Source organism: Anomaloglossus baeobatrachus, chromosome 1, assembly GCF_048569485.1.
Source record: "Anomaloglossus baeobatrachus isolate aAnoBae1 chromosome 1, aAnoBae1.hap1, whole genome shotgun sequence".
NCBI classification, from domain to species: domain Eukaryota; kingdom Metazoa; phylum Chordata; class Amphibia; order Anura; family Aromobatidae; genus Anomaloglossus; species Anomaloglossus baeobatrachus.
In genome coordinates, this window is record NC_134353.1 from 201,214,643 (window position 1) to 201,240,114 (window position 25,472).

A 25,472-nucleotide genomic window follows, 5' to 3' on the forward strand; every position below is an offset into this window, starting at 1 on the left:
TCATTGTAAGCAAAATAAATGAAGATAATAATACCAAAGAATTTGTGATTGCAATCATTTTCAAGAAGGAACTGGGTATTATATCTGACAGAATTGCAGGGGTGCCAATACTTTTGGCCAGCACTATATATATATATATATATATATATATATATATATATATATATACTAGCTATACTACCCGGCTTCGCCCGGGTTAATAACTGTTGTTAACAAAATAGAATGTATTAACCAAAATTTATTCTGCACACAATATCCGCTGCCCAGGATAGTAACTCTCTCTCTGTTTCTCTCTAATTCTCTGTCTGTCTTCCCCTCTGTATATATCTCTCTGTCTCTCTCTATCTCTTTGTCTGTCTGCCTCTTTCCCTGTCTGTCTCTGACTGTCTCTGTCTCTTTCTCCGTCTGTCTCAATCTCTTTCACTGTCTGTCTATCTATCTCTTTCCCTGTCTGTCTATCTATCACTGTCACTTTCGCTGTCTGATTCTTTCCCTGTCTGTCTCTTTCCCTCTCTTTCCCTGTCTGTCTTTTTCCCTGTGTCTGTCTCTGTCTCTTTGTCTGTCTCTTTACCTGTCTGTGTCTGTCTCTTAACCTGTCTCTCTATTTCCCTCTCTTTCCCTGTCTGTCTCTTTCTTTGTCAGTCTGTCTCTTAGTCTGTGTCTGTCTCTTTGTGTCTGTCTCTTGCCCTGTCTATGTCTGTTTCTTACCCTGTCTGTGTCTGCCTCTTTCCCTGTCTGTGTCCGTTTCTTTCCCTGGCTGCATTGTTACACACAAACATTCCATATAAGGGCGTGGCTGCGCATTCTTCTGAAGTTCTGGCTGCACTGTGGCTCCCAGCTCCATTCGCTTTAATGGAGGAAGTTTTTTTGGTGAATAACTGTAAAGTGCGGGGTTAAAATGTCCCCTTAAAACATAGCCTATGATGCTCTCGGGGTCCAGAAGTGTGAGTGTGCAAAATTTTGTGGCTGTAGCTGCGACGGTGCAGATGCCAATCCCGGACATACACACACCCCCACACATACACACACACATACACACATTCAGCTTTATATATTAGATTTTATATATATATATATATATATATAGATACCGTATTTTTCGGACTATAAGACGCACCGGACTATAAGACGCACCCTGGTTTTAGAGGAGGAAAATAGGAAAATAAAACTTTAAGCAAAAAAATGTGGTCATGACACACTGTTATGGGGCGAGGATCTGCTGCTGATACTGTTATGGGGGTAATGTCCCCAAATTCTCTACTAAGGTACCCCATCCTGGTAATGATCCTCCTGCCTTGTATATGATCCTGCTATAAACCCCCATCCTGCTCATATACCCCTATCCTGCTCATATACCCCTATCCTGCTCATATACCAGCATCCTGCTCATATTCCCCCATCCTGCTCATATACTCCCATCCTGTTCATATACCCCCATCCTGTTCATATACCCCCATTCTATTGATATATCCCCCATCCATCCTGATCATATATTCCCATCCTGTTCATATACCCCATCCTGTTCATATACCCCCATCCTGTTCATATACCCCCCATCCATCCTGCTCATATACCCCCATCCTGTTCATATACCCCCATCCTGTTCATATACCCCCATCCTGTTCATATACCCCCATCCTGTTCATATACCCCCCATCCATACTGCTCATATACTCCCATCCTGCTATATGCCCCCATCGTGCTCATATACCATCCTGGTATATGGCCTGTATCCTATAGCACAGAGCAAAAAAATAAACGTTTATACTCACCTTTTCCTCACTCCCTGCAGCACCGATCATCTTCATCTCTGCGCCACTGATCTGTGTGTGTGGAGCCGTTCCCCTGCAGCACGTGATGTCTTCCTGTCTGTGCCGATCAGCTGACCAGCACAGATCAGCTGACCGGCACAGACAGGAAGACATCGTGTGCTGCAGGGGGCCGGCTCCACACACGGGGACGGGTGAGTGTACTGATTCACTGCACCCCGCGCTGATGGTGACGCGTGGAGGGGGCAGTGAATACAGCCGCACATGATCACTCCAGGCTGTAATTGCCAAGGGTGATCATGCGGGCCGGCTCTTTACTATGTGCGCGTCCCCGCTCGTCCTCTCGCCCACCTGTCAGTGCCGGCTTCTGCGCTGAGAAATGGGCGGGAGGATGGGCGTGCATATGTAATGAGCGGGCCCACGTGGTCACGGCAGGCGCTGCTGCTGCCTGCTTGTGCCCCCGATGACCCGCTCCACCGCAGCACCCTCATTCCCGGCCGCAGCCCTATAGTCAGTCCATAAGACGCACCCCCAACTTTCCCCCAACATTTGGGGGGAAAAAAGTGCGTCTTATGGTCCGAAAAATACGGTAGATAGATAATATATTTGATATATTACTAAGATTTAACAATTAGTTAAAATATATGGGTAATACACTGACGAGCAAAGGGGTAACAATGTAGCAATGTTTAGAATTTTTAAACTAATCATTTGGAAAATAGTTGCAAGATAAATTTATGTATGTGATAGCCAAGATGATTGTCTATACAATTAAGATAGTCTCCCATCCGAAGCTGAAGTGGACGGTGAGATATGGAGCCTGAAAGTCAAAAGTTCAAAACATTGTTACCCTTTTGCTCATCATTGTAACATACGGAGCATTATTAGAAAATACCTGCATTGAAATCAAGAGTTGGAAAAGGAAAATATTTAGCTGACGACTCCAGAAATAGAACAAAAGTCTTGGAAGCTTGAGATAACCTTGTATTATAGTCTTTACTGTTTCCTCAGCTGTCCTAGGAAAACTCATGTTTTGTTTGTTATTTTAGATACTGCCCCTGGCTTCAATGTAGTTTGCATATCAGCCAATGACGTGGACCTCAGACCAAATGTAACATATAGTTTTACTGAAGATGGAAATCCGGGAATGAAGTTTACCATTGACAAATACTCAGGAGTCGTAACCCTCATCGATGTGCTGGACTATGAAGAAGCATCCCAATATTATTTGAGTATTCAGGCCTCAGATTCTCTATATCTGGCTGACGCTGAACTCTTCATTGTTATTCTAGATGTTAATGATAATCCTCCATTATTTACTAAAGATTCCTACAAGGTAAGAACTTTGGAGAACACTTTCCCACTCCTAAGAAATTCTGAGTCAGCAGTTTATACAATCACAAGAAAGGTGAATTATGTCCAGTATCTAATACCTGGAATTGCAGAGAAAAGACGGAACATAGGAGATGTGCACACCAAGAAATAAATCATATATATTCTAAAATTCAAACGTTATTATATACCAAGGGGTATATACTGTATATAAAAATGAAAGCATAAATACATGTTCCTCTGGGAAATATTCAAATTGTCTCTCCAGTAAAGGAGACAAACTCTAGCACAGCGCCACCTATTGGAAGTAGCGATCCTAAAAGTCACAAGTGGATTTTCAACAATCCCTTGCAATATGACTCAGGATATATAAGCCAGATCAGAATCCCAATTTGCAGACACGGTGTTTCGGGGTGCTTGCCCCTCGTCAGTGCAAAGTATGGGGGTGTCTGATCTGGCTCATGAGAAAGCTATGTGGGGACCACGGGGGAACACTATTCTCCTTAAGGAGACTTTGCAAGCCAGTCTGGCTGCCAGGTAAGGGGACTTATAGCTGCAATGCCCCTCTGGGAAATATTCAAATTGTCTCTCCAGTAAAGGAGACAAACTCTAGCACAGCGCCACCTATTGGAAGTAGCGATCCTAAAAGTCACAAGTGGATTTTCAACAATCCCTTGCAATATGACTCAGGATATATAAGCCAGATCAGAATCCCAATTTGCAGACACGGTGTTTCGGGGTGCTTGCCCCTCGTCAGTGCAAAGTATGGGGGTGTCTGATCTGGCTCATGAGAAAGCTATGTGGGGACCACGGGGGAACACTATTCTCCTTAAGGAGACTTTGCAAGCCAGTCTGGCTGCCAGGTAAGGGGACTTATAGCTGCAATGCCCCTCTGGGAAATATTCAAATTGTCTCTCCAGTAAAGGAGACAAACTCTAGCACAGCGCCACCTATTGGAAGTAGCGATCCTAAAAGTCACAAGTGGATTTTCAACAATCCCTTGCAATATGACTCAGGATATATAAGCCAGATCAGAATCCCAATTTGCAGACACGGTGTTTCGGGGTGCTTGCCCCTCGTCAGTGCAAAGTATGGGGGTGTCTGATCTGGCTCATGAGAAAGCTATGTGGGGACCACGGGGGAACACTATTCTCCTTAAGGAGACTTTGCAAGCCAGTCTGGCTGCCAGGTAAGGGGACTTATAGCTGCAATGCCCCTCTGGGAAATATTCAAATTGTCTCTCCAGTAAAGGAGACAAACTCTAGCACAGCGCCACCTATTGGAAGTAGCGATCCTAAAAGTCACAAGTGGATTTTCAACAATCCCTTGCAATATGACTCAGGATATATAAGCCAGATCAGAATCCCAATTTGCAGACACGGTGTTTCGGGGTGCTTGCCCCTCGTCAGTGCAAAGTATGGGGGTGTCTGATCTGGCTCATGAGAAAGCTATGTGGGGACCACGGGGGAACACTATTCTCCTTAAGGAGACTTTGCAAGCCAGTCTGGCTGCCAGGTAAGGGGACTTATAGCTGCAATGCCCCTCTGGGAAATATTCAAATTGTCTCTCCAGTAAAGGAGACAAACTCTAGCACAGCGCCACCTATTGGAAGTAGCGATCCTAAAAGTCACAAGTGGATTTTCAACAATCCCTTGCAATATGACTCAGGATATATAAGCCAGATCAGAATCCCAATTTGCAGACACGGTGTTTCGGGGTGCTTGCCCCTCGTCAGTGCAAAGTATGGGGGTGTCTGATCTGGCTCATGAGAAAGCTATGTGGGGACCACGGGGGAACACTATTCTCCTTAAGGAGACTTTGCAAGCCAGTCTGGCTGCCAGGTAAGGGGACTTATAGCTGCAATGCCCCTCTGGGAAATATTCAAATTGTCTCTCCAGTAAAGGAGACAAACTCTAGCACAGCGCCACCTATTGGAAGTAGCGATCCTAAAAGTCACAAGTGGATTTTCAACAATCCCTTGCAATATGACTCAGGATATATAAGCCAGATCAGAATCCCAATTTGCAGACACGGTGTTTCGGGGTGCTTGCCCCTCGTCAGTGCAAAGTATGGGGGTGTCTGATCTGGCTCATGAGAAAGCTATGTGGGGACCACGGGGGAACACTATTCTCCTTAAGGAGACTTTGCAAGCCAGTCTGGCTGCCAGGTAAGGGGACTTATAGCTGCAATGCCCCTCTGGGAAATATTCAAATTGTCTCTCCAGTAAAGGAGACAAACTCTAGCACAGCGCCACCTATTGGAAGTAGCGATCCTAAAAGTCACAAGTGGATTTTCAACAATCCCTTGCAATATGACTCAGGATATATAAGCCAGATCAGAATCCCAATTTGCAGACACGGTGTTTCGGGGTGCTTGCCCCTCGTCAGTGCAAAGTATGGGGGTGTCTGATCTGGCTCATGAGAAAGCTATGTGGGGACCACGGGGGAACACTATTCTCCTTAAGGAGACTTTGCAAGCCAGTCTGGCTGCCAGGTAAGGGGACTTATAGCTGCAATGCCCCTCTGGGAAATATTCAAATTGTCTCTCCAGTAAAGGAGACAAACTCTAGCACAGCGCCACCTATTGGAAGTAGCGATCCTAAAAGTCACAAGTGGATTTTCAACAATCCCTTGCAATATGACTCAGGATATATAAGCCAGATCAGAATCCCAATTTGCAGACACGGTGTTTCGGGGTGCTTGCCCCTCGTCAGTGCAAAGTATGGGGGTGTCTGATCTGGCTCATGAGAAAGCTATGTGGGGACCACGGGGGAACACTATTCTCCTTAAGGAGACTTTGCAAGCCAGTCTGGCTGCCAGGTAAGGGGACTTATAGCTGCAATGCCCCTCTGGGAAATATTCAAATTGTCTCTCCAGTAAAGGAGACAAACTCTAGCACAGCGCCACCTATTGGAAGTAGCGATCCTAAAAGTCACAAGTGGATTTTCAACAATCCCTTGCAATATGACTCAGGATATATAAGCCAGATCAGAATCCCAATTTGCAGACACGGTGTTTCGGGGTGCTTGCCCCTCGTCAGTGCAAAGTATGGGGGTGTCTGATCTGGCTCATGAGAAAGCTATGTGGGGACCACGGGGGAACACTATTCTCCTTAAGGAGACTTTGCAAGCCAGTCTGGCTGCCAGGTAAGGGGACTTATAGCTGCAATGCCCCTCTGGGAAATATTCAAATTGTCTCTCCAGTAAAGGAGACAAACTCTAGCACAGCGCCACCTATTGGAAGTAGCGATCCTAAAAGTCACAAGTGGATTTTCAACAATCCCTTGCAATATGACTCAGGATATATAAGCCAGATCAGAATCCCAATTTGCAGACACGGTGTTTCGGGGTGCTTGCCCCTCGTCAGTGCAAAGTATGGGGGTGTCTGATCTGGCTCATGAGAAAGCTATGTGGGGACCACGGGGGAACACTATTCTCCTTAAGGAGACTTTGCAAGCCAGTCTGGCTGCCAGGTAAGGGGACTTATAGCTGCAATGCCCCTCTGGGAAATATTCAAATTGTCTCTCCAGTAAAGGAGACAAACTCTAGCACAGCGCCACCTATTGGAAGTAGCGATCCTAAAAGTCACAAGTGGATTTTCAACAATCCCTTGCAATATGACTCAGGATATATAAGCCAGATCAGAATCCCAATTTGCAGACACGGTGTTTCGGGGTGCTTGCCCCTCGTCAGTGCAAAGTATGGGGGTGTCTGATCTGGCTCATGAGAAAGCTATGTGGGGACCACGGGGGAACACTATTCTCCTTAAGGAGACTTTGCAAGCCAGTCTGGCTGCCAGGTAAGGGGACTTATAGCTGCAATGCCCCTCTGGGAAATATTCAAATTGTCTCTCCAGTAAAGGAGACAAACTCTAGCACAGCGCCACCTATTGGAAGTAGCGATCCTAAAAGTCACAAGTGGATTTTCAACAATCCCTTGCAATATGACTCAGGATATATAAGCCAGATCAGAATCCCAATTTGCAGACACGGTGTTTCGGGGTGCTTGCCCCTCGTCAGTGCAAAGTATGGGGGTGTCTGATCTGGCTCATGAGAAAGCTATGTGGGGACCACGGGGGAACACTATTCTCCTTAAGGAGACTTTGCAAGCCAGTCTGGCTGCCAGGTAAGGGGACTTATAGCTGCAATGCCCCTCTGGGAAATATTCAAATTGTCTCTCCAGTAAAGGAGACAAACTCTAGCACAGCGCCACCTATTGGAAGTAGCGATCCTAAAAGTCACAAGTGGATTTTCAACAATCCCTTGCAATATGACTCAGGATATATAAGCCAGATCAGAATCCCAATTTGCAGACACGGTGTTTCGGGGTGCTTGCCCCTCGTCAGTGCAAAGTATGGGGGTGTCTGATCTGGCTCATGAGAAAGCTATGTGGGGACCACGGGGGAACACTATTCTCCTTAAGGAGACTTTGCAAGCCAGTCTGGCTGCCAGGTAAGGGGACTTATAGCTGCAATGCCCCTCTGGGAAATATTCAAATTGTCTCTCCAGTAAAGGAGACAAACTCTAGCACAGCGCCACCTATTGGAAGTAGCGATCCTAAAAGTCACAAGTGGATTTTCAACAATCCCTTGCAATATGACTCAGGATATATAAGCCAGATCAGAATCCCAATTTGCAGACACGGTGTTTCGGGGTGCTTGCCCCTCGTCAGTGCAAAGTATGGGGGTGTCTGATCTGGCTCATGAGAAAGCTATGTGGGGACCACGGGGGAACACTATTCTCCTTAAGGAGACTTTGCAAGCCAGTCTGGCTGCCAGGTAAGGGGACTTATAGCTGCAATGCCCCTCTGGGAAATATTCAAATTGTCTCTCCAGTAAAGGAGACAAACTCTAGCACAGCGCCACCTATTGGAAGTAGCGATCCTAAAAGTCACAAGTGGATTTTCAACAATCCCTTGCAATATGACTCAGGATATATAAGCCAGATCAGAATCCCAATTTGCAGACACGGTGTTTCGGGGTGCTTGCCCCTCGTCAGTGCAAAGTATGGGGGTGTCTGATCTGGCTCATGAGAAAGCTATGTGGGGACCACGGGGGAACACTATTCTCCTTAAGGAGACTTTGCAAGCCAGTCTGGCTGCCAGGTAAGGGGACTTATAGCTGCAATGCCCCTCTGGGAAATATTCAAATTGTCTCTCCAGTAAAGGAGACAAACTCTAGCACAGCGCCACCTATTGGAAGTAGCGATCCTAAAAGTCACAAGTGGATTTTCAACAATCCCTTGCAATATGACTCAGGATATATAAGCCAGATCAGAATCCCAATTTGCAGACACGGTGTTTCGGGGTGCTTGCCCCTCGTCAGTGCAAAGTATGGGGGTGTCTGATCTGGCTCATGAGAAAGCTATGTGGGGACCACGGGGGAACACTATTCTCCTTAAGGAGACTTTGCAAGCCAGTCTGGCTGCCAGGTAAGGGGACTTATAGCTGCAATGCCCCTCTGGGAAATATTCAAATTGTCTCTCCAGTAAAGGAGACAAACTCTAGCACAGCGCCACCTATTGGAAGTAGCGATCCTAAAAGTCACAAGTGGATTTTCAACAATCCCTTGCAATATGACTCAGGATATATATATATATATATATATATATTGCAAGGGATTGTTGAAAATCCACTTGTGACTTTTAGGATCGCTACTTCCAATAGGTGGCGCTGTGCTAGAGTTTGTCTCCTTTACTGGAGAGACAATTTGAATATTTCCCAGAGGGGCATTGCAGCTATAAGTCCCCTTACCTGGCAGCCAGACTGGCTTGCAAAGTCTCCTTAAGGAGAATAGTGTTCCCCCGTGGTCCCCACATAGCTTTCTCATGAGCCAGATCAGACACCCCCATACTTTGCACTGACGAGGGGCAAGCACCCCGAAACACCGTGTCTGCAAATTGGGATTCTGATCTGGCTTATATATCCTGAGTCATATTGCAAGGGATTGTTGAAAATCCACTTGTGACTTTTAGGATCGCTACTTCCAATAGGTGGCGCTGTGCTAGAGTTTGTCTCCTTTACTGGAGAGACAATTTAAATACATGTTAACACTCCATATAACCACAATAGGTAAAGACTGTTAATTGGCCAATTTCTTGACTTAAGGTACCGTCACACTAAGCAACATCGCTGCTGATGCACAACTTGCTAGCGATGTTGCTTAGTGTGACATCCAGCAACAACCTGGCCCCTGCTGTGAGGTCGTTGGTTGTTGCTGAATGTCCTGGGCCATTTTTTAGTTGTTGCTCTCCCGCTGTGCAGCACAGATCGCTGTGTGTGACAGCGACAGAGCAACAACTAAATGTGCAAGTAGCAGGAGCCGGCTTCTGCGGACGCTGGTAACCACAGTAAACAGCGGGTAACCAAGAAGCCCTTACCTTGGTTACCCGATATTTACCTTCGTTACCAGCCTCCGCCGCTCTCAGCTGTCAGTGCCGGCTCCTGCTCTCTGCACATGTAGCTGCAGTACACATTGGGTAATTAACCCGATGTGTACTGTGGCTAGGTGTGCAGGGAGCCAGCTCTAAGCGGTGTGTGCTGGTAACCAAGGTAAATAATGGGTTGGTTACCCGATATTTACCTTAGTTACCGAGCGCAGCATCGCTTCCACGACGCTCCAGCGATCCCTGCCAGGTCAGGTTGCTGGTGGGATCGCTGGAGCGTCGCTTAGTGTGACATCTCACCAGCGACCTCCTAGCAACTTACCAGCGATCCCTATCAGGTTGTATCGTTGTTGGGATCGCTGGTAAGTTGTTTAGTGTGACTGGGCCTTAAGTACAAAAACCTCAATCAAAATTGACTAGCAGAAACACAGGGTTGTAATCAACAAATAAATCAAATGGACAAGCATAAAACCTGTATGGTTGATAGATAATAAGATAGTGCTTAAGATACCAAACAACAATGAAAAATCAAGTAAAACCATTAAGGGCAAGGAAAATTACACTTACCTGATCTGTGTGTTGGAATGGCACTTAAAGATAAAGCTGTGGAGGCATCTAAATGTCCCTTTGGGGTTAACAGGATGAATACCATTAAGGTGCAAGCTTGTTGCAGGAAGAATACTCAGTATGAAAGCATGAGGTAGAAATTGCCGGAGAGCAAGAGTGTCAAAACACTCCACGCGTATCACTAGAGGTAGTGTCATGTGGTGTTCAAGTCTAGACTCATTAGGTGTGATGGCGGCAGCGGGCTGTGTTCAAACTGAAGAGCCTGACAGGCAACTTGATGTCTCATAGTTGTTCAGCCAGACCTGGGCATTGGCTGATTAATGTGCTCTATTCCTCAGTCATGCAGGAGTTAATTTCTGCTGACCTGAGGAACTTTGCTAGGAGCTCGAATTGCCAATCAGTCATCTACTTCCTATAGAAGATTGTGGATCTTACTTCTCAGTGCCGATTATAGCTTCAGCTTTAGCTCCAGTCTCCAGTTTAGTCTTGTTGGTGAACCTGTTGACGGTGATCTTTGTTGCGATATTGAGTGGTGTGAAGGTTCTCCTGTTGTGCGTTACTTCATTCCCTTTTTCTTTATTCCCCTGTATACATATTGCTTCTCCTGTGTGTTTTAAATGCAGTGTGTAAGAGTTTCCATTCTCCCTTGTCTGTGTCATTTTGGGGGGTTTAGTTATTGGGTTTTCCAGCCTGCCCCAAGGGTGGGGGAGAGGGGAGTAAGATCAGGGCCCGGTCAGGAGTTAAGGCCACATTTGGGGCTTGGAACTGGCTACCATCAACCCTACCTCTGAGATAAGGGACAGCACAGAGTCTCAAGTCTGAAGGCCAGCCTAGGGGTCCCTGACTTCTCATTACATACTCCATGATAGGTAGCTAAAGGAGTTCCCTGACAAAGCTGCCTCTAGTGATACGCTAACCAATTGACCAAACAAAATGTATATGCATATGTATCCTTTTGGTGATTAAATTAAATACAAAAGAATTTCACTGCAATGAAAATATTTAATGAAGTTTATATTTTACATACTGGGCTATTCATTATGTTGGCAATACCTTAGATTGACTTTCTAATGATAAAGTAGACTAGTTACAATTATATTTACTGTTTGTATTGTCTCGGCAATAATAGAAGACAAAAAATTGTTTTCCATCATAGATGTGAGTTGCTAAACATGTGTTTTCATATGAGCCCCTGATCATGGTGAGTGGAGTCCCAACTCTGCTCAAACCTTGCCAATATATTAATTGCCAGAGGTGTGAAATAAAAGTCAGAGTCTCCAAAATGTCTACACACTTACAATTAAGTAGAATATCTTCTTATTTCTTCCAAAGCGACATAAAACACTCCACATCCAAAAAAAGAAGTAAAAATAGCTACATCTTTACACGCTTTAATGAATTGATTTTCTAAGGCTGGCGTCACACGCTACGATATATCGGGTGATATGTCGTCGGGGGCACGGATTCCGTGACGCACATCCGGCATCGTTAGAGATATCGTTGCGTGTGACAACTACGAACGACTGTGAGCGAGCAAAAATACTCACCATATTGTTGCTCGTTGACACGTCATTCATTTTCATAAAGTCGTGCCTCTTTCTGCGTGCCGGTTGTTCATCGTTCCCAAGGCAGCACACATTGCTCCGTGTGACACCCCGGGAACGACGAACACAGCTTACCTGCGTCCCGCCGGCAATGGTGAATGAAGGAGGTGGGTGGGATGTTAGGTCCCGCTCATCTCTGCTCCTCCGCTTCTATTGGGCGGCCGCTGTGTGATGTCGCTGTGATGCCAAACGTCCCTCCCCCTTCAGGGAGAGGATGTTCGCCCCCCACAGCGAGGTCGCTCGGGAGGTAAGTACGTGTGACGGGGGTAAACGACTTTATGCGCCACGGGCAACAAATTGCCTGTGATGCACAAACAGCGGGGATATATCGTCCCGTGTAACGTCACCCTAAGTCACAATATGTTTGCGCAACTCGGAATTTGCTCAAAAACATAGCAACATTTGGTGTTTTTTTACATCATACAAGCTGTGTGTGGTCAATTAAAGTGTGTGGTCAAGTAAAATAGTTGACACTTCCCATTGCAAGTCTATAGGTGCGAGTAGAAAATCCATTGTCACACAGGCCATCCGTATGCCGTCCGATTTTTACAGATACATTATCATTCTGTAGCATAAAATAATATAAATGATTGTAGAATATTAGCTGTTGAGAAAAAAACACATGGCATATGGATGATAAGCAAGAAAAAAAATCACACACTAACATAGCACTTGCATGACCTACAAAATACCAAACAGATTTCACTAGCCCAACTTTTCTGGATGACAATTGGATCGATTTATTATACGCAGATCTGAGAAAACCTAGTAAAGCAAATGGCATTTATTTGACCTTTCTGTGTAATTCATATATTTAGTTAATAGTGATTTGACGTACAGTTGGTATTATTGTACTTTTTGGTCTATTTAGGCTTTCCGTTAACCATAACAAGAATATACCAATTACATTTTAGTACAGTAGATTAAGACCATTCGGTATATAAAAAAATCTCTACATTACACCCATACAGTATAGATAGATTGATGGACTCGTAAAGCAAAATGGAGAAAAAAAGGCTGTACAAATAAGTCTAGAGTCAATCAAAGTGATGAAGGTATGCAGAACACTGGAACATTGGGTATATTTACAATGGCATGTCAGCCGTAACTTCATGAGAAGCCAATATAGACAGAGATACTGCGTGAAGCCTTGCTTCTATTAGTATAAAATTACACCCAAGCGCTCAACATCACAAGATTACTCTGAGTCTGATGCCATCGAAATCCAAATCTGCAGCTGAGGGGTTTTAATAAATCACAAGGTACATTGGAAATAGCATAAAGTTAATAACATTTTTTAATCCCATGCATAGATCAGCAATAAAAACACTGCAGGAATGGTATGTACTGTAGTCTAAGTATCAAATATAAGAACTTTCTCAGATTGAGTGGTGAAATGTGATGGTGCTGGAGCTCTGTTTGACTGTTTTCTCTCACTTTTGTCCTGAAGGCATCAATACCTGAGCTGACTGCACCGGATACTTATATTCTAACAGTATCCGCTACGGACAGAGACTCTGAGATGTATGGCCCTGTTTCTTACAGAATCATTTCTCCATTAAAAGGATTCTCAATCAATCCAACTACTGGTATGTGATTTCATTTACTATCACTTTAATATGTTTTCATAATTGGCTTATTTATAGCCAGTGGCACAAACCCAAATTATATGATCATTTATATTTAATAAAATAACTTTAGATAATGTATCCATTAGGTGAAATTTGTCTTTGTTTTAAAGCTGAAAAAAAAAACACCTTAGAGGAGAAGGTAATGGAGGATGAGGTTTCCGAATGTAGCGCTCTCCCAGCAGTGAATTCAGAACTAACAATGTATATTCCCAATCGGATTTATTAAAAACTCAATCCAACCAATAGTTGATCAAGGCCAATAGAGATTAAAGTACATTAGTGTTAAAATACAACGTGTTTCGGCTGAGCATCGTCAGCCTTCTCCAGAAGAAGCCTGAAGAAGGCTGATGATGCTCAGCCAAAATGCGTTGTGTTTTAATGCTAAAGTATTTTAACCTGCATTGGCCTTCATAAACTATCAGTTGGATCGAGTTTTTTAATAAATCCTATTGGAAACTACATTGTTAGTTCTGAATTCACTCCTGGGAAAGCGCTACATCTGGATACCTCATTATGCATTACAACTTGGTCTGTGGAGGTCCACTGGATCAGATCTCCACATACACCGGAGGAGCAGCACTTCCACAGCTCTAATGTGAGCATTGTTCCAAGGCTTGACTTACACCTACTCTATATTTAATTTAATATTAAAAACGATAAACATTATTATATGGGTGTGGTTACTTATGTTAGATAGATACTAACAGCTTTGGAAATCAGTATCTTCAGTGGTGAAATAAGTATTGAACATGCCACCAAATTTCTAAGTAAATATATTTTTAATGGTGCTATAGACATGAAATTCTAACCAGATGTCGCTAACAACCCATCCAATCCACACAAGCAAAAAAAAAATCAAACCATAGAGCTCCATGAATTAAGTTATGTGAAATATTAGTGAAATAATCAGAAATGACAGAGGGAAAAAGTATTGAATACATGAAGGAAGAGATGTGCAAAAAAACATGGAAAGTCATGACACCAGCTGAAATCTATCAGTAATTAGAAAGCGATCCTATGCTGAAAGGTTATACATATATTTTGCGTATATACTAAATATATGTAGAAGAAACCATGTTTAAAGGCAGTCCTATGAAACTTAAAATATTAGCATGGTAACCCAGGTATTACTATCTCAGTAGTAAGATGTTGCAAATGTTTTTTAGGCTAAAATAAGTTACATTTAGCAAAAGGCTATAAATCAGAATATATATCAATAGGACACGTAGAGCAGTTGTGAAAAAGTCAAAGTAACATCAAGCGCAGTGTCCAAAGTGCTTGTATATGATACTCTCATTAGCATAGCATTTGCATATTATTCCCATATTAATAAACATCCTTTTCTCACTGATTTTTTTAATAACTTATATTTAAAATTTGGTTTATTTATTTTTTTACCAGTAATGTATTAGGGGGCAATTTTTGGTAATAGGTCTTTAAAGTTGGAAATTGAAAAGGGAATTTTGTGCAAACAAAAAAATAAAACTTGACAAAAAATAGAAGCAAATATAACAATGAATCAGGCCTTTTATACAGAGAACTGAAGCTTGCAATAAATTTGTATTTTATTAGTATTGTATAATTTCTGTTTATTTCCAATGAATAATCTTTCAATCTGATCTTTATAGGTTCAGTGCATACGGATGTGCCGGTGGGAATAAAGGATGAAAGTACTGTGATTCCTATTTTGATAGAAGCCAAAGATAATGGTAGTCCTTCTTTAACATCCACTACTATCCTGGAGCTCCAGATTCATGATGTAAACAATCACGCGCCCTCATTTTCACAGAAGGTGTACCGAATCAATGTAAGTGAAGACGCTGTAGTTGGAGAGGCTATTCTTACCTTCACAGCTGAAGATTTGGATTGGACCCATGAGAATGCATATACTGACTTTTCCATTGTCAGTGGAAATTCTTGCAACCAATTCAACGTGCAAAGCATTGGAACTCTTTCCCAGCCTCCATTTGTAGTCATTGGGAAACTTATTCTTAATGGGAATTTAGACTATGAGACAAACACAACACACACATTGATTTTACAAGCTTCAGATCGGGGATTCTCCCCTTTAAGCTCTACTGCCACTGTGATGATATCTGTACTTGATACCAATGACAATCCACCAATGTTTCAAAATCTGGAGTACCATATAAGTGTCAAGGAACATCATGCTTTAAATATGGAAATGATAAGTGTTCCAGCTATTGACCATGACAGTGACGATAATGCTGAAATAGTATACAGTATTGTTTCTGGGAATGATGAAGACATTTTTACAGTTGATTCACAAAATGGGACTGTCATGCTTGCAAAACCTTTGGATTATGAAAGTGTTATGAACTTTGCTTTGGTTTTAAAGGCTACTAATGCATGGAGAACTAAACATGATGAGGCATTCACAAAACTCTACATTACAGTGCTTGATGACAATGACTTCCCACCTCAATTCTTATTTAGCAGTCTAAGCTGTATTCTGTCTGAAAATATGCCCCCCTTCTCACCAGTGTGTACAGTGAATGCCATTGACCTAGATTCTGGACCATTTGGTGCCTTGAGCTACTCTATTCAATCTATGTGCCTAAATGAGCCCAAGCAAGAAACGTTTTTCATAGACTCATTAACTGGAGATATTTATACCAAGCACAAAATTGATTATGAAACACAAAAGAAATATTGTCTTGTTATTCAAGTGAAAGATAGAAGTGAATCCACAGCTTGTGTACTAGTTTACATCGACATAGAAGGGGAGGATGAATTTCCACCTATTTTCCAAGAAAATGAATACCTATTTGACCTACCACAAGAAAACAAACCAGGTCAAGTTATAGGCAAAGTGGTAGCTTCAGATAAGGATGAAGGACTTGATGGAGTGATCTACTATAATCTCGAAAAGCCTTCCCAGTTTTTCTCTGTCAACTCAACTAGTGGTGTGATATTTTTGACAAGAAGTGTTCATAAGATACGAAGTAATACAAGGATAAATGATGACATTGCTGAGTTAGTGGTTAGAGCCCAAAGCCCTAAACTAGACTCAAAGTCATCAACCTGTACAGTTCGAGTTAACATTTCAACAGCGCTAGAAGGTTACCCTGTTATGTCAGCAAATATACTTTCCATCAGTTTCAGTATTTCCTTTGTGGTATTCTTGCTACTGGCTATAAGCATCATTGGAATAATTCTGAGATTTAAGAAAAAAGATGTTGAAAATGCTTGTGGGATAAAAGAAGTTGGTATTCCTGCTCTCCCAAATACCAATGTTAAAGATTGCATGCCAGACGAGTGTCCAAAGTATGAAAATATCAAGAGCAACATAGTTCCAGATACAGCAGAATGGCTGGGGTTAGTTGGCATTAGAGAAAAGAAAGACACTGGGAATAAATGCAGGAATTCAGACTCAAGTGGTCACGGCTCAACAGAAGGGGAAACTGCTGAAGATGAAGAAATAAAGATGATCAATGAATACCCCATTAGAAAAGAATCTGGCTCTGTTTTAAGTGAAAGAGCCTCGCGAGTTCCAGACTCAGGAATTCCAAGAGACTCTGACCTTCTGTCATGTGAGTCAGATGAAACAGATGTGGCGATCGGGTCAGAAAGTACAGAAAATGTAGTGATCCTTAAGGAGGAAAATGGGGACGGAGAATGCCATGCATACTATAGCTGCAAGAAGGACTTACCAACAACACAACATAATAGTGAAAACAACACAAAGGACAAGAACTCTTTGCCAGAGACCAGTCAAGACTATATCTATGTTCCTATGTCATATGACTCCAGATATGGTTCTCTGGCATCTTTAGTGGCCTCTGATGAGGACTTGAGAGGAAGTTATAATTGGGATTACCTGCTTAGCTGGGAACCCAGGTTTCAGACACTTTCCTCTGTTTTCTGTGATATTGGTAGACTGAAAGATGAAAAAATGCATAGGCATGTACCTAAGCAAAAGAAACCTTTCATTTTTCCACCCCCATTAATCACATCTGTGGCACAGCCTGGAATAAGGGCAGTACCACCTCGAATGCCAACTATAATGTCAGGACAGACATATGTAAAATATCCCCGCTCACCTTTTTTTTCTAATTTGGCATGCCAGCCTTCAACAATGACCCCAACCTTTTCACCTTCATTGTCCATGCTCACGGTTCACACTCCATCAACCTCACCGATTCGTTCAGACACAAGAATTAATGGAACATCAGTGCCTGCTCTATCTGAGGAACTGTTGATACAGGAGTTCCAGGTATGAGACCCACATGCAGTATTCACAACTCTATAAACTTGTGGGGACCAAGTGAGGCATGCCTAAAGAAATCATTACGACTCTGCATTGTGTTTCCAAAGCTGCATTTCAACTACCTATATGGAATAGTACGCAGTAAATTCGAGCCAATTAAAATGGCTAAACTTGACTGTTCTGCTTGTCTTATTTGTCTGCAAGAAAACAATGTGTTGCCCTGCTTACATTTTTGTAATGGTTCCCGGATTCTTCACTGTCTACAATGCATGAAAATGGCTGAACTGAAAACCATTTGTGCAACCAGTAAACTTGTTATCATAGGCCAGTATTTACCAGCATTTAATTATATATTACTACTACTAGAGTTTAACAATATTTTATTTATATTCTCCCTTATGTTTTTTTGTGTATTATATTGATGATACATAATATCAGCCATAAATGTAACTGACATTAAAACAAATTCATATATTTTTAAACCCCTCTTACTGAGCCAGTAAAAGAAGAGGAAATGTTTAGTGTCCCATGAAATGTCAGACTGCCCGTGGATTTGTGGTGAGGTCAAAAAGTTGTTTTTTTAAATCAAGATCGCTTGGGTAGCAGGCTGCCCTAATTCTAATTCTGTCATTATTTTGTTAATAAGACTACATGTATATAAGGAAGTATATCAGACAGAATACACATTTTAAAATTAGTTTAATACTTTTCTTTTTAAAAACTGAATGAAATAGTGAACTCTTCAACAGCATTTACAATATCAGACATTTATAGTCTACATAAAAAGTTGGGCAATTTTGTAACGATTTTGTTATACAAACCTCAAATTGTTTTTTGAGTTATTGTTTTTTTTGCTGGTTTGCTGAAATACAATACGAAACTTAGAATTTTTTCAATTTTGGTTATTAGTGAGCAGCTTAGCTCACTGACTAGTAGATCACAGTTAGGGTTCATGTTCATAACTATATGATGGATATTTGGTGTAAGCAGAGATGGAAGAACCCGCAATTGTTCGGGTTCAACAGGTCTGGCTGGATTTTAAAATAAAGTCCAATTTGGAATCGGACTTGGCCAGAACTTGACCGTGAAACCCAGATAAATCTATGGGGACCCGAACTTTAGGGCAATAAAAGGGTGTTAGTCAGGGCTAGTAGGCTACAAACTAGGACAATTATACTTACTGATTTTCTGCGAGTGCGGCAGTCACACTGCTTCCTAGTCCTCTCATTAAATCTTATGAGTATTCCCTGCTTCCCTGCACACCCTCTGTGACCGCATATGCAATCGGTTGCAATCAGACTGCACCCCACCCTCTGTGCCAAAATCTGTGATTGATTGCCCTAACACTAGCTCTCTGAGTCCCCAAAATGGAGTGTAAAAATAAATAAATAATTGAAAAAAGGGCATAGGTTCCCATGTATTTTGATGCGCAGCGCAGATAAAACAGACAGCTGGAGGCTGCAGCCCCCAGCCATGTGGTTTATCTTGGCTGTGTATCAAAAAACATGGAACCCTAAAGATCTCCCCCAATTTTGATACCCAGCCAAGATAAAGCGGACAGCTTTGGGCTGGTACTCTCAGGTATGGTTATTGTGCTCTCCCAAGCCTAAAGATAGGAGCCCCAAAATTGTCACACCCATTAGATGTGCCAATCTTGCCCCTTACTCAGCTCATCTTAATTGCCCTGGAGTGGTGGCAAGCGGGTAATATAAGGGGTTAATGAGAGCTGTGATTTGTCAAAAAATCCCCGCTGCCAGGAAGCCCTGGATTAGTAATGGTTAGGGTCTATGAGTTTGTATTTGTATCTGTCTTTTTCTAACTCGTCTGTGCTGATTTGTGATCACAGATTAAATCAAAGTTGAGCAGAGCTTTGGTGTAGTCATAAGTCTGTTCAGAGAAACTCAGAAGTAGACAGATAAGAGTTACCCAATCTCCATCAGTGAAAACTCCTCCTTAGTTAACTCATTCAACAGCCAGGAATATGCAGAGCCTGCATTATCCAAACAGTGTGAAATTAGTAATTAAATTACTAAAATTATTTTCAGTTCACATTACATGTACTTAATTGACAAAAAAATCCCCCTGAAAGTTTCAAAAATCTTTAAAGGGAACCTGACAGCTAGCACATGATGCTCAAACTGTGGTCAGCATGTATGAGCCGCTGGCTGTAATATCCTAGCCAGTATGTTTGATTATGTATAGCAGCCGCAATGTAGACTAGTTTGACAGGCGGGTCCTCGCCGGCTTTTCCTTGCCCACTGACTGTGGTTAAGGGGTACTTTACACGCTGCGACACCGCTAGCGATTGCTAGCGATGTCGAGTGCGATAGCTCCAGCCCCTGTCGTTCGTGCGATATTTAGTGCTCGCTGCCATAGCGAACATTATCGCTATGGTAGCGTCACATGCACATACCTGGTCAGCGACGTCGCTGTGACCGCCGAACAATCCCTCCCTCAAGGGGGAGGTGCGTTCGGCATCATAGTGACGTCACTGCGGCGTCACTAAGCGGCCGGCCAATAGAAGCAGAGGGGCGGAGATGAGCAGAACGTAACATCCCGCCCACCTCCTTCCTTCCGCATTACCGGTGGACGCAGGTGAGGAAATGTTCGTTGCTCCCACGGTGTCACACATAGTGATGTGTGGTGCCGCAGGAACGACGAACAACATCGTATCAGTGGCAGCAGAGATATTAAGGAAATGAACGACGTATCAACGATCACCGTTTTTGAACGATTTTGCAATCGTTGATCGTCGCTCATTAGTGTTACACGCTGTGATGTCACTACCAGCACCGGATGTGCGTCACTAACGACGTGACCCCGACGATTTATCGGTAGCGATGTCGCAGCGTGTAAAGTACCCCTAACAGTGCTCTCCCTATGTCTGCATAAAAGGAGAAAACTGTCATTCCAGGGCAGGAGGAAGGGAGAAGACGCTGGAGACTTCGCCGCACTGTAGACTAAATCAACTGACAGTCCAAGGCTATGAAAGTATGTTTTTCTCTGAAACGCCACAGCGTTTAAGGGTCCAGTCTACTTGGCTGAGATCATACAGCCAGTGCCTGATACATGGTGCCCCCAGTTTGGGCAGCATGTGTCACCTGTGAGGTTCCCTTTCATCTGGATTGTTATCCCACCAGGCATGATAGTCAAGCTGCCATAATGTGTCTTAACCTGAGGTTAAAACCATACAGTGCCTACAAGTAGTATTCAACCCCCTGCAGATTTAGCAGGTTTGATAAGATGCAAATAAGTTAGAGCCTGCAAACTTCAAACAAGAGTAGGATTTATTAACAGATGCATAAATCTTACAAACCAACAAGTTATGTTGCTCAGTTAAATTTTAATACATTTTCAACATAAAAGTGTGGGTCAATTGTTATTCAACCCCTAAGTTTAATATTTTGTGGAATAACCCTTGTTTGCAATTACAGCTAATAATCGTCTTTTATAAGACCTGATCAGGCCGGCACAGGTCTCTGGAGTTATCTTGGCCCACTCCTCCATGCAGATCTTCTCCAAGTTATCTAGGTTCTTTGGGTGTCTCATGTGGACTTTAATCTTGAGCTCCTTCCACAAGTTTTCAATTGGGTTAAGGTCAGGAGACTGACTAGGCCACTGCAACACCTTGATTTTTTTCCCTCTTGAACCAGGCCTTGGTTTTCTTGGCAGTGTGCTTTGGGTCGTTGTCTTGTTGGAAGATGAAATGACGACCCATCTTAAGATCCTTGATGGAGGAGCGGAGGTTCTTGGCCAAAATCTCCAGGTAGGCCGTGCTATCCATCTTCCCATGGATGCGGACCAGATGGCCAGGCCCCTTGGCTGAGAAACAGCCCCACAGCATGATGCTGCCACCACTATGCTTGACTGTAGGGATGGTATTCTTGGGGTCGTATGCAGCGCCATCCAGTCTCCAAACGTCACGTGTGTGGTTGGCACCAAAGATCTCGATCTTGGTCTCATCAGACTAGAGAACCTTGAACCAGTCTGTCTCAGAGTCCTCCAAGTGATCATGAACAAACTGTAGACGAGCGTTGACATGACGCTTTGAAAGTAAAGGTACCTTACGGGCTCGTCTGGAACGGAGACCATTGCGGTGGAGTACGTTACTTATGGTATTGACTGAAACCAATGTCCACACTGCCATGAGATCTTCCCGGAGCTCCTTCCTTGTTGTCCTTGGGTTAGCCTTGACTCTTCGGACAAGCCTGGCCTCGGCACGGGAGGAAACTTTCAAAGGCTGTCTAGGCCGTGGAAGGCTAACAGTAGTTCCATAAGCCTTCCACTTCCGGATGATGCTCCCAACAATGGAGACAGGTAGGCCCAAGTCCTTGGAAAGGGTTTTGTACCCCTTGCCAGCCTTGTAACCCTCCACGATCTTGTCTCTGATGGCCTTGGAATGCTCCTTTGTCTTTCCCATGTTGACCAAGTATGAGTGCTGTTCACAAGTTTGGGGAGGGTCTTAATTAGTCAGAAAAGGCTGGAAAAAGAGATAATTAATCCAAACATGTGAAGCTCATTGTTCTTTGTGCCTGAAATACTTCTTAATACTTTAGGGGAACCAAACAGAATTCTGGTGGTTTGAGGGGTTGAATAATAAATGACCATCTGAATAAACTTTTCACAATTTAAAAAAAAAATAAATAAAAAAAGAAATAACATTCTTTTTTGCTGCAGTGCATTTCACACTTCCAGGCTGATCTACAGTCCAAATGTCACAATGCCAAGTTAATTCCGAATGTGTAAACCTGCTAAATCTGCAGGGGGTTGAATACTACTTGTAGGCACTGTATATAATTGTACAATATTTTTTCATTTATGAAGACAAATACTTATACTCATTTATTTAACCGACATTTTGTTGATAATGTAACGTACAGTACAATTGCTTATGAGAACACCTTTTTTATATGGATTTGAGCAGCAAAACATTTTTTTTTTAAAGTGGGAAATCAAATGTCCCATATCTTGTGTTAATCTACTGTAAGGATTTATTAATGTATTGCGGGTTATCATCACTAATTCATCTTTAACCCTTTCTTGATGTGATGTACCGGAGCTGAGCCACCATCTAGCATCTGATTGTAACAGCAGCGACTAGAGTCTTCTCCTATTGCTGTTACTTTACTATGTAAATGCTGCTTTCAATCACTGACAGTGGCATTTTTACAACATCATTGTGCTCATGTGAATGCACCAGCTGCCATAGTCCACTGAGATTTTTTTGTGGCGTATCAATGACAGCAAGAGGCCTGCTACAGGCTCCCATAGCTGCCCTCATTCCTCCAGTGGCTCAGCTCGATAGGATATGCAATTTTGACTATATACTGCATTAGAATAGCAGTATATAGAACAAGTGATCAATTGCAAATTAAATCCCCCCAAAAACTAAAAAATAAGGTAAAAGTAAAACAAAAATCTAAAAATAGGAAATATACAAATCCAAAGGTAAAAATGTAAATCTAAAAATTAAGCCTGTTTAGTATTGTCTCTTACCAAAAAAACCTGATCTTTCAAAATATAAAATTAACCCCTAAAAATCAAAACACCAATTGCAGGTATTTAGTCACAGAATCTTCCTAACAAATGCAACAAAAAGAGATAAAAGTGTCATATACTGTACACCCCAAAATGTTGTAAAAAATAATGTCAACTTGCCATGCAAAAAAAAAATCCCTCATACAGTTCCATCCAGGAAAAAAATATTAAGTGGCAGGTCACAGAAAATAGCGACACAAACCAGTTTATTAAAGAGCAAAAACAAGAAATCACCTTGTCAAGAAGGGGTTAAGATAACCAAAAATATAGAATATAGAAATAATATAACCCCCATAATTATTAGAATACGACTATGAATATAGTTGGTCTTACACAATTAGAGGTACATTTATGATTAGAAATCTAGTATTCATGTTGGTCAGTAGTGGACAATATCACACAAAAAATATGTTGAAACATTTGTTGTCTGCAGTCATTTGATAGAAAGGGAAAGAACTGGTGCTGTGCTGGTAGAACACACTGGATCCAGTGGGGGGGTTGATGCCTCACCGACTGAGATTACATAAAAGGGAAGCTATCATCAGAAAATTAGTTTTCTCATCAGGTTTTTGCGTTAAATGTATGTTTGTTTGTTTTTTAAGTTTTTGGCTATTTTATTCCCTACTAGCTGTACTACCCCTGTATTAACAAAAATGTATTCTGCACACAAAAACCACAAAACAAATAGATAGAAATGTAATTATTAAAAGGCAAAAACTAAGCTAATGGAAGAATTTCACAACATATATTTCAACACCACAGATATTCCACACAGATTTAACTAAATTGACAAGTAATGTGCTCCATCTGTCTCTTTCCCCGTCTGTCTCTTTCCCCGTCTGTCTCTTTCCCCATCTGCCTGTCTCTGTCTCTTTTTTTGTCTGTCTCTATCTTTCTGTTTCTTTCCCCATCTGTCTCTTTCTAGGTCTGTCTCTGTCTGTCTCTTTCCCCGTCTGTCTCTGTCTCTTTCCCCGTCTGTCTCTGTCTGTCTCTTTCCCCGTCTGTCTCTTTCACCGTTTGTCTCTGTCTGTCTCTTTCCCTGTCTGTCTCTATCTCTCTGTCTGTCTCTGTCTGTCTCTGTCTGTCTCTGTCTGTCTCTCTCTATCTGTCTCCCCACCGACATCTTATTACCTCATATATAACCTTCTTATACTATGAATGTCTTTTGTTCCTATAGCAACCTATATAGTAACCTATAGCTCCTACTAATAACCTGTAGTTCCAGGCTCCATTTACTTTAATGGAGGCATGTTTTTTGGAGCGTAACTGTAAAGCGCGGGGTTAAATTTTCCTGTCAAAACATAGTCTACGACGTTCCCTGGGTCACATGAGGTGTCTGTGCAAAATTTTGTGATTGTAAATGCGACGGTGCGGATACACTTTTCGTTTCACTTTTTCCCCATTATGTAGATAGGGGCAAAATTGATTGGTAAATTGGAACGCGCAGGGTTAAAATTTCGCCTCACAACATAGGCTATGACGCTCTCAGGGTCCAGACGTGTGAGTGTGGAAAATTTTGTGGCTGTAGCTACGATGGTGAAGATGCCAATCCCGGACATGCACACACACACATACACACACACACACACTCACACACACACACACACACACACACACACACACACACATACATACATAGATACACACATTCAGCTTTATATATTAGATATCACAATCTGTTTTAAAAAGGTTGTCCACTACTTTTACATTGATGGTCTATCCCTTAAGATAGGTCATCAATGTCTGATCGGCCGGGGTCCTACATCCAGCATCCCTGCCGATCACCTGTTTTCGTTGCCGGCGGCAGTAGCCGGAAATGCTCAGTTCTGGAGCTGCCCCATTAACTGATAGCGGCCGGGTACTGCACATCCACCTCCTATTGATTTGAATGGGAGGCGGATGTGCAGATCCCGGAAGCAGTCAATATCAGTTGACGGGGCAGCTCCGGAACTGAGCGTTTCCAGCTGCCTGCTACTGTCCTCAGCACCGAAAATAGTTGATCAACAGGGGTTGCTGGGACCCAGACCGATCAGACATTGATGGCCTATCCTAAAGATAGGCCATCAGTAGAAAAGTCGTGGACAATGTCTTTCACAGTTTAAAATAGAGTATAAAAAATTCCCAGTGGCGAAGTGTGAAAATTCCAAGATTTCTATCTTCCAGTTATTTCATGCACATTAGCCACAATGAATGCTGTATTGATGCATCTATTGAACGTGTGCAAAGGTCATTGTGAAAGGAGGGGGAGTGGTCAGGTGGGACATTGACTATGGTTATTGGTGGATCCAGAGTTATCAGTTGTAACATCACCTATGGTGATTGGTGGATCCTGTGTTATCAGCTGTGACATCCCTTAAGGTGATTGGTGGATCTTGTGTTATCAGCTGTGACATCACCTATGGTGATTGTTGGATCCTGT

General features: G+C 42.6%; 1 protein-coding gene across 1 annotated transcript in view; it reads left to right on the forward strand.

Annotated features, from left to right (window-relative positions):
- DCHS2 (dachsous cadherin-related 2) overlaps positions 1–24,886 on the forward strand; it is a 439,992-nt gene extending 415,106 nt beyond the window's left edge. Inside the window, exons 18-20 of the mRNA XM_075347710.1 lie at positions 2,819–3,105; positions 13,104–13,242; positions 14,913–24,886. Coding sequence (XP_075203825.1) covers positions 2,819–3,105; positions 13,104–13,242; positions 14,913–17,527 — 3,041 coding nt within the window. The 3' untranslated portion in view covers positions 17,528–24,886. The remainder of the gene's footprint in view (positions 1–2,818; positions 3,106–13,103; positions 13,243–14,912) is intronic.
- Positions 24,887–25,472: the final 586 nt, after the last annotated feature.